This window comes from Triticum urartu, chromosome 3, assembly GCF_003073215.2.
Source record: "Triticum urartu cultivar G1812 chromosome 3, Tu2.1, whole genome shotgun sequence".
Taxonomy (NCBI): Eukaryota; Viridiplantae; Streptophyta; class Magnoliopsida; order Poales; family Poaceae; genus Triticum; species Triticum urartu.
In genome coordinates, this window is record NC_053024.1 from 637,428,895 (window position 1) to 637,438,809 (window position 9,915).

Sequence of the window (9,915 nt, forward strand, 5' to 3'; positions counted from 1 at the left end):
ACTGAAGATACTCAAAACAAAGCAAGCACGGAAGCAGAACAAAACTAATGATAAAGGAAAAAACTGCTACATTGAGGCATCGGATTTGTTACATAAAGTAATTCTTTGTGAGCAAAATAGGAAAAGAAATGACCGTGCATTGGCACTACATCTGGTATTTTATAAGATGATCATTTACACGGTACCAAAATATGCGACTTTGAATAGGGTACATATGCATCAGGTAGAAGTTTGTCGGTTGTGCAGAAACAAAGGAAACTAAATAAGGTGAAACCATCGAAGTCCTCCAAGTCTAATGATCAGCGATCATGATCCATTGCATAAACCTAGTGACCGATTCATATTTCTATAGGTACCTGACGATAGAACAGTGGGCATTTTGAAGCAAGAATATTCAGAGTGGACAAAGACCAATGTAAGTTTTTCCTTTTTTCCATCTAGCTATTATAAAATGCAATCTGAAGGGCAGAAATATTAGGGTACTGTTCATGAAAAAAAATCCATGGAGAAGCATATTCGCATAAAATGCAATCTGCTGCCTGTTGCGTATCCGTCGATCTGGCCAGCCATAGGGAAGAAGGTGTACGACAGCGGCAACATCATCAACCCTCCTCTCACAAGCAAACACAAAAGGCAGGAGGAGAGCGGGGATGGAGTGGCTGTAGACGGAGCAGGGCAGACGTTAACGATGCGACATGGTCACGACCATGGACAACCATGTCAGATCACGGTGGGCAAGGCCACCATGGAGAAGAACCAAAACGGCCAGAGGACGTGAGGCCGAGTGAGTCTCCCGTCGGTGCAGGAGTCGCTAGAACCCCAACAGCCACGGACTGAGGTAGAGGCCGGTTGCAGGGGAGGCCAGATCGGAGAGAGCATTGCGCCTCTGCCACTAGATCAATGCCGAGCGGAGGAGTGAGCGCCCATAGAATTGCAAAGTTAATATAGCATGTAAAGAATGGAATTTCAACCAGACAAGTCAGACAGCGTTAACAAAATTTGCAACGGTCTAGAATCTCAAGCCACCATAAACATGATTCTAAAAGCACGGCACAGGGCAATCCAATGCAGATAACACAAAAATTCCAAGTCAAGGTACTAAAATGGACAGTGTCCTTTGTATACTGTTAATTTGTGACATGACAACTTTGCCGCCTAAGACCTCGACTTTTTCTTCCGGGACTTGTTGGAGCCCTTTGGTGGTTCTGGAGCCTTGGCCGAGGTGGTGGGTTTTGAAGAGGTGGCGCCGGCATTGGCAGCAGATGCATCATGCTTCTCTCTACTCACAGAGCCTTGAGCACCTCTGACCTGAGCCCTCTTATCCTTCCTCTTCGGACGGTAGGTCGACCTCTCCCTCTTGGGCAGCCATCTCTCGGGATCTGGGGGTGGCCCTGGGTTCGCTGGATCATATCCTTTCGGATATTTAGGCTTCCTCTTCCTCTTCTTAGCCTTTTGCTTCTTCACTTCCTCGGGAGCATCAACCTTCATGGCTTGCTCTACATGCCTTGCACCAGATGTCTTCTCCAGGCTCTTTACGTCAATTCCCTGAAGACCCGGCAACGGTTTCAGCTGCTTCTCATATTGCTCAGCTTTCGCAAGGTCAGTGCGTGCGGACGTTGCTACTAGCCCAGCCAACGCTTCGGTGCTTCCATAGCTCTTCACAAGTTCCTCGTACAGCTGACAGGCCTCTTTATCACGCCCATGGTTGAGCTTAAATGTAGCAGCCTCCCGCATGAACATATCCAACTTGTTATCTTCAGTCATGGCGTTTTTCCACCACTTGATAGCAGAATCAAGCACAGAAGCAGCACCATTAGAGTCATTTAGACGCTCTTTTAGAGCTACCAGTGTAGCAACCGTTGCAGGCATGTGCTGGATGTCAGATATCTTTGATAGCGAATCAGCAGCAATCTGAAAATGGTTGGCATTGGCAGCAATCTGGGCGAGTGCAAGGAGGACTCCTGTAGAATTATCAGGATGCTTCTCAGCATACCGACTTAGAACTTCTTCAGCTTTCGGGACCTTCTTTTCTCTCACATGAACAGCAGCTTGAAGTAAAACAGGGAACACATTGTCTCGAAACGTAGCAAGCAGCCCACTTACCAACTCTTGTGCCTGAAATATACAACACATTCACTATATGTCAGTATGTACAACGAAACAAAAAATAAATACGTAATAGGTCACTAGGCTAGGCTCAGAAATATAATGAAATTAGCCACAATATAATGTCAAATGGATGTATGAGTCCAAATACGCATGAATGAACGGAGCCTGCCATAAGATGAGAATTTTCATATTAAATGGTTTCATTATGTTACTTGTGAACCTCTGTAAGGCTAGTCATAGTGGGAGTAACATAAGTAGTAACATAGATGCCACATAAGCAAAAAAGATGATATGTCATGTAATTAAAGAGGAGAGAGACAAACAGAGTAACATAATATGTTACCATCACATAGCGGTTCCCAATACAAAATGAGTCTACAAAGCCATAACTGAAGATATGTATGTTACTACACCTATGACACTTCCCACTATGAAGGTAGTAATATGGACTAGTAACATATGTATGTTACTAGTCTAAGTTACTCCCCGCTATGACTAGCCTAAGCCAATCACGCGAATAGATGCAAACATGTGCATTTACTAAGCAGAATGAAACATTGTAAGAATATCCTTACTAAAAGGTTAGTGAGGCCAATGATGTTGACTTAACCAATCAAGCAGACCTTCCACCAGTTCTCAGTGAAAAAATTATTTCTCACTGGTTCCCCAACTACAATCGATGTGACTCATGCCACTATAGCTAAAATTCAACATGAGCTCACTGAAAGAAAATATAAATGTCTCACAAGTACAGCAAATAAGGCTGTGTTCGGTACGGCTCCTGCACTCAGATTTTGTATGATCGAGGGAGCAGAGCCGAACGCCCGGGGCTCCGAGAAAATACGATCGTACGAGGAACAGAGAGAGGCGACTGGCGGGAGCCACGGCCGTCACCGAGGCCACGACCGACGGCAGCCACGGCCGTCACCGGAGACCGACAAAGGCGACCTGCTACACCGCTGACTCACTTCTTCCATTTATTGTGTTAAGGTATGGTGCCCATCCCCAAACCCTAGGCTATAGATTGGTTCATGTTCACCTGTCCCCATTGCTTGTATCAAGATTTTCCCATCCCCTCTCAAATTCCAACACGACATGTGCCAAGATTGATTGAGGAACTCGGTTTCATAGAAAATCATATATATTCAAGATAGATATCAGATTGGCTGTAGATAACTGGTAGAAGTGCAGATGTACGCCTCTCACTAGCTGATTACTGAATGTGAGTGTGTTCTGTTCCTTTTTTTATATATATATGCTGCCAATGAGTCGCTTCCCTAAATAATAGATTAGACGTACTATCAGATTTCTTAGTAGTAGTACTAGCTAATTTATTTATTGTGAGGTACTTATGCCTTCATATATGTATTAGTATTTAGTAATAATACTAGCAGACTTGTTCCGTGCATCTCCAACTTCATTTAATTTTTATTAGCAGCTGCTACCGTTGCTTACGTGAATTTATGCCGAAAACAGTAGCAATGGAAGCAACTGCTGAGTGGAATGAAGAACACGCTCGCTTGGTTTGTGAGTAGTTCAAGTAACAAGTTGAGGCTGGAAATCGCCCAAATACACATATGAATAATACTGGGTATATGACAGTGACTGATAAATTTTACCAGAAGACTGGAATACAGTACAACAAAAGACAGTTTAAGAACAAATGGGATAAACTAAAAAGTGTGTACTACATTTGGAAGAGTTTGAAAAAGGAGACAGGTATAGGCTGGGATTCTGTGAAGCAAACGGTTACAGCTTCTGCTGAGCGTTGGAAAAATCTTTAAAAAGTGAGGTACTAGTCATTTATTTTCTGCACATACAAAAAATGCTTCACTATCCGTGGATGCCTAACGTTTAGTACTTGGCGTTGACAGAAATACCAAGGTTGTAGTAGGTTTCAGAAGGCTGGACTTCAAAATGAGGACCTTTTGGCCAAGATCTTTGAAGACTTGCGCAACACTGGTGAACACCATTGGCCTGCTAATTGTAGGTTGCCTCAAAGTCCTCAGAATGTTGATGCTGAAGACCATGGAGATGAGAACGATGACAAAGAAAGTGAGGAGGAAGATGAGTTGCCAATTATTAATAATAAAGGAAAAAGAGCAGGTGGTCCTATAGACGGAAAAGGAAAAAAGTCAAGGAGTGTTCTATGATCATGCAAGACCATTTGAAAGAAATTGTTGAGCTGAGCAAGAAGTCGCAAGCAGCCATTGAATCCATTGGTCAAAAGAGAGAGGATGCCTCTGTTTGTACCATCGAAGATGTCATGTCTCTGGTTACAGAATGTGGTGGTGTCATTGGCACTAATGAGCACTTCATTGCTTCTGAAACTTTCATAAAGAAGAAGCAAAGGGAAATGTCTATGACCATACCTGATGCTCGTGCACGATTTGACTGGCTTAAAAGGAAATATAATGCCATGAATGGCAAATAGATTATGATATTTTGGTTGTAATTGTTAAGGCATTCCTATTAGTATGCCTTCAACACTCCTATCTTTCAAGTTGCATTTAGTAATTTATTTGGCTTGTAAGACCCTGTCCGGTTTGTCACAAATTATCTATATGAATACAGTCATTTGAATCTTATTCCTATTTACGTATGTCATTATTGCCATCGACTCGTTTCTCAATGTGAATTGTCTCATGTATGTTATATGCATAGATGTCCTCAAGTGAAAGTGATAGTGGAGGGAGTAATTACTCACATGAAGAGCATGACGAAGATGTACAGCTGATGCACCTACACGAAATGATGATAAGCAATCTTGCTTCTGCTGTAACTGTTGTTGAAAAGTATCACACGACCTACTTGGATAAGAATGAACATAGGACTTCAATTCTCAGTGGAATGGCTGGGTGAAAGACACCTTGAGCACTCCAGGGGAGAGCCACCGCATGTTTTGTATGAATTCTACAATGTTTCACAATCTGCATCATCTTTTGGACGTATGGTCCAAAATCAACTACGCATATGAGTACTTTTGAAGCTCTAGCACTGTTCTTGTACATCTGTGGTGGATGTCACTCAAATCGGGGAGCGCAAAATCGATTCAAGCATTCCGGTGACACAATCAGTAGAAAGTTTGATCTTGTTCTGCGATGCTTGGTAAAGATGTCTAAAGATTTTGTGCGACCAAAAGATCCAAACTTCTCTGCTGTTCATGGTAGAATCAGAAATGATAGGAGGATGTGGCCACATTTCAAAGACTGCATTGGAGCTATTGATGGAACTCACATACTTGCAACTGTTAAGCCTAAGGATGTCATTAGATATATTGGCAGATCAGGTAGTACAACTCAAAATGTGATGGCTGTATGTGATTTTGACATGCACTTCACATATGCGTCTATTGGCCAACCAGGTGCTATGCATGATACAAGTGTGCTTTATCATGCATTAGACGCAGATAAAGATGTCTTTCTGCATCCTCCAGAAGGTATTTTTCTACTTTATGTTCATATCAGATTGTATATTATTGCATCTATTTCATGTTTTTTGACTTACACATCTATATTTCAGGAAAATATTATCTAGTTGATGCTGGCTATCCAAATCGTCCAGGCTATTTGTCACCATTTAAGGGCCAAAGATATCACGTTCCTGAGTTCCGAAGAGGTGTTGCTCCTAGTGGCAAGAAAGAAAAATTTAACCATCTGCACTCAAGTATTCGGAATGTCATTGAGAGAACTTTTGGTGTATGGAAGATGAAATGGCGAATTCTTCTCAAGATGCCAAGCTACTCATTGTACAAGCAAAAGATGATTGTTGCAGCAACCATGGTTTTGCACAATTTCATAAGGGAGCATGGTATGACTGATAAGCATTTTCATAGATTTGATCGGAATCCTAACTATGTTCCGACAATACCGACGAGGTATAGGAAATATATTACTCCCTCCGTTCCTAAATATAAGTCTTTGTAGAGATTCCACTATAAACTACATAGGGATGTATATAGATGCATTTTAGGTGTGGATTCATTCATTTTGCTCCGTATGTAGTCCATCTAGTAGAATCTCTACAAAGACTTACATTTAGGAACGGAGGGAGTATTTCTAAAGATGCATCAGACTCATCAACATCAAGCACGAGTGATAGGTCAATGGATAAGTTCCGTGATGACCTTGCAAAGGCAATTGCTGAATCTACAGGCTAGATGTTGTGAATTACTCCCTCCGTTCCTAAATATAAGTCTTTTTAGAAACTTCACTACAAACTACATACGGATGTATATAGACATATTTTAGAGTGTAGATTCACTCATTTTGCTCCGTATGTAGTCCATAGTGAAATCTCTAAAAAGACTTATATTTAGGAACGGAGGGAGTATTTTGATGTCATACTATTTTTTGTTCCCACACAACTATGGGTAGAACATTTTATTTCATCTATTTAGATTGATCATGTTCATTATATACACTTGGAAAAGTTGCTACAGATACAATACATACACCACTCTGTTGTTGTGTGATAATCATGAGACCACTCGTAGCACACACATGTGATGGTTCATAATTGCAATCAACGTGAGATGATGCTTCAGAAAAGCTCAAAATGAATTGTTGAACTAACACTCCACACAATATTCCTATTCCTATTCCTATATGATATGTTAATGTTCATAACATGTCATGGTATGCCGGACGTATATGCATAGAGGGGTAACAAAAGTATCACAATCAAGGGCAGTATGGTCTATTTATTCCTAAACCCACAAATCAATGTTTTAGGAGCCAACTGATAGCCAAACAATTTTGTAAAGCTGATCCAGATCCTCATAGGAGTGGACTCTAAGAGGATCAGGAGCAGGGAGCTGTAAAATGAGGATCTGGAGCTCTAATGAACAGGCTCTAAAAGTTCAGGGGCAGAATAGATGAAAACAAACATTAACTTTAATACAGAAATAGGTAAACAGGAAATGGATCAAATATGCAAACCTGATCAATTTTATTTGCATGGAGGAGCAAAAGAACACGAGCAGAGTACAGGGCTTCTTTTTGCCTTGAAGATAACTTGAATTCAAGGCTCTCGATCAGTTGCAACTGGTTCGGCGCTGTCGACTTCTCGACAAGCCGGTCAAGCTTCCTCAGGCCATCAGCAACATCCTTTGTACCTTTTACTGAAATAAGGTTGGCTGTTGCCACGGCAAGTGACGAGGGGTCTCCTGATTTCTTGTTTATCATATTGGCATAGGTTTCCATGGCTTCTTGAGTCTGTCCTTGTAGCTGAAAATACAAACAGGAAAGTTAAGTACTTGTAGATCAAAATACAGATAGGACGTTAATACGATTCAATAAAGTTTGGAATAGAGAGAACTGAACCACATTTAGGTACCTGCTGTACATAAGCAAGTTGAACAGATACAGGAGCTAATTCATATTCAATCTCATCTTCTGCGTAATCTTCCACCATAAGCTCCTCTTTCCCGATTCTGCAAATAAAATAAGAAATTAAAGTATAGCTAACTGTAGGAGCTTAATAGACTGGCCAATGGCATTGCATAACTTTCTTAGTTGAGTGGCCTATCCATAAATAGAAACCTAAGTTTATGGGAAAGAGTGAAACAGCTTGGAACTATGACCTAATAAGATATTTAATGATTGCCAAGCCTCTAATATTACAGGAGAATTGATGTTCACTGGATTATCATTTCAATGAGCGAATTGTTCACCAGAAAAATTACCTTTTCGCCAAGTCCAGCTGCTCTTTAGCTTCTGAATACTTCTTATTTTCTATCAAGGTGCAAGCTGAATTATATGCAAGCTCGAAGCTCCTAGTATCTCTGAGTGCTCTAGTGGTAAGATCAACCTTTTGCGCCTTCATGGCTGCCTGAACTTCAGGAGCCCTTCCACCAGCAACTAGAGCAGCGATGATATTTATCTTTAGATCTATTGAGTCAACCTTGAACTTCTGGAGCTTCTCATAGCTACTCATGCAATCATTCATTCTTCCTAATCGGTAATAGATCTGGGATTCCAGCTGGAGAACAGCAGCTGTTTCTTCTTGACCATTCAATATATCCAGAGCTTCTTGCAATTTGTTTTGCCTGTAGTAGCAGTATGCCTGAACATAGATATAGAAGTAGTACTTAGCACATTTGCACATATTATTATTTTATAGCCAGTGAATATAATGTCCTCAGTCTTCGAAATGTATAGAACAATTCAAATAAGAAAAAAAAAATAGGAAAGTAAGGATCCCAATGTCAAAGATCAGCACTTCATTGAGAATCGAATACAATCTTAGTTCATCGACAATTCTACTTCTATCTACTCTAAAAAATTGGTGAATAAAACACTTTGCCAAACTAGCTATCAACTAGGCTGCATTGATTGGTGAATAAAACATCGTCACCTAATGCTTCACACACAGTATGGTAGATCATAAAGCCATACAAGAAATCAAAAGAGGTGACCATGTCAAGATTCGAAAAGTGGATGGCAATTATTATCAATTAAGGTGCCAAAGACCGTGTTTACCACACCAGTCTGACCTAAGAAATAGTTACAGCTGCTCAGTATCAGAACAGACAAAGAAAAGAGAATTGTATAAAGGCTCATGCAATTATGGACATTGTGTACTCATTAGAATCTCACATTCTAAACTGAAGTTAAGAGAAGCGTAATGGAAAAAATGCTTCAGCACACATATTTAGCTTGCAGTGCCACAGGTTCTTGCCATACCCCAATCAACCTTTCACAAACTTTCCCTTCCCTCCCCTGGAATAGTATGCATTGCAAGTGAACAAGTGCACGTGGATTTTATCAGTAGCATGAAACAATTTTCTCTAAGAAAAAGTAGTACGAAGCAAGCCAATAATCATGCCATGTTACGAATCTCGATGGCACACTTTTGCTATGCAATGTTGTTCTCCAAGAAAATACTTCGTATGCTGACAGCATAAGGTTGAACTAAATTTGACATTGGAAGCTTCAAAGATGATTTGCTTCACAAACTTTCCGTTTCCTCGCCCAGATCGCCAGATTTTACCTTCGGGCATAAGCACAAACAGATCTGGCTACTACTAGTACTACTAGATCCTAAAACCGCAGCCTACTACTGATCCACGCAGTCACGAAACCAAGTCCACACACACGGATCCAGCGCAACTACCACGGGAGAGAGAGGATCAGCTCGCGTCACCTTGTAGTAACTGAGATCGATGGGGAGGCGCTCGGCGGCGCGGATGGCCGCGAGCGCCTTGTCCGTCGCGTCGGACTTGATGTGCGCCACAACCTTGCATCGCACCGCGTCCTCGTCGCCCGGAGACGCCGCGAGAACTGCAGAATTACAGGCGTGTATGTATCAGTGCTGGGTAGGGCAGGGCACCGGGGGGCGCGTCGGGGAGAGGCGATGGAGGAGATTTAGTGCCTGACCTTGGTCGGCGACCTTGACGGCCTGGGGGAACTCGCCGTCCTCGATGTGGCGGTGGAGCGCCGCGAAGAGGTCCTCCACGGAGACCGGCTCCGCGGCGGCGGCGGCGGCGGCCTTGGATTTGGGCGGCATCGGGAGGTCGGGGGGAGATGGCTCACGAGGAGGGCGGAGGCTGCGAGAAAACCCCCAGTGCGACAAGTTGTTTCTTTTTCACAAATCCATCCCCCTTTTTGTTCCTATTTAGTATAAACCGCTCCTTTTGCTTCGGGAGTGTCTAACTTTCGGCCGTCTGATTTTGTATTTAGTTTAGGCTGTATTTTTTGTCCAGTCCTATGTCGACACGTGTTTTGTTGTTTTTACCCAGTGCAGAATTAGCAGCAAAAACGACTGTTTTTATGCTGATTTCAGGTCGAATTCCCCACCAGCTCC

General features: G+C 42.1%; 1 protein-coding gene across 1 annotated transcript; it reads right to left on the bottom strand.

The window, feature by feature from the left end:
• Nucleotides 1-945: 945 nt before the first annotated feature.
• LOC125545557 (signal recognition particle subunit SRP72-like) lies at nt 946-9,709 on the bottom strand. The gene is made up of 6 exons (XM_048709556.1): nt 9,489-9,709; nt 9,256-9,392; nt 7,796-8,175; nt 7,447-7,543; nt 7,050-7,337; nt 946-2,115 (listed from the first exon to the last, which is right to left on the bottom strand). Exons 1-6 carry the CDS (start codon nt 9,616-9,618, stop codon nt 1,156-1,158), a joined length of 1,992 nt encoding a protein of 663 aa, XP_048565513.1. The 5' UTR covers nt 9,619-9,709; the 3' UTR covers nt 946-1,155.
• Between the last annotated feature and the right edge of the window lie 206 nt (nt 9,710-9,915).

What these genes read in the sequence shown, in the direction of transcription:
- LOC125545557 (XM_048709556.1), bottom strand. Translation starts at nt 9,618, where the DNA reads ATGCCGCCCAAATCCAAGGCCGCCGCCGCCGCCGCCGCGGAGCCGGTC. An exon ending in AACTTGCTTATGTACAGCAG is followed by an intron (nt 7,338 to 7,446) that starts GTACCTAAATGT and finishes TTGTATTTTCAG; the next exon opens with CTACAAGGACAGACTCAAGA. An exon ending in ATGCAAATAAAATTGATCAG is followed by an intron (nt 2,116 to 7,049) that starts GTTTGCATATTT and finishes TGTATATTTCAG; the next exon opens with GCACAAGAGTTGGTAAGTGG.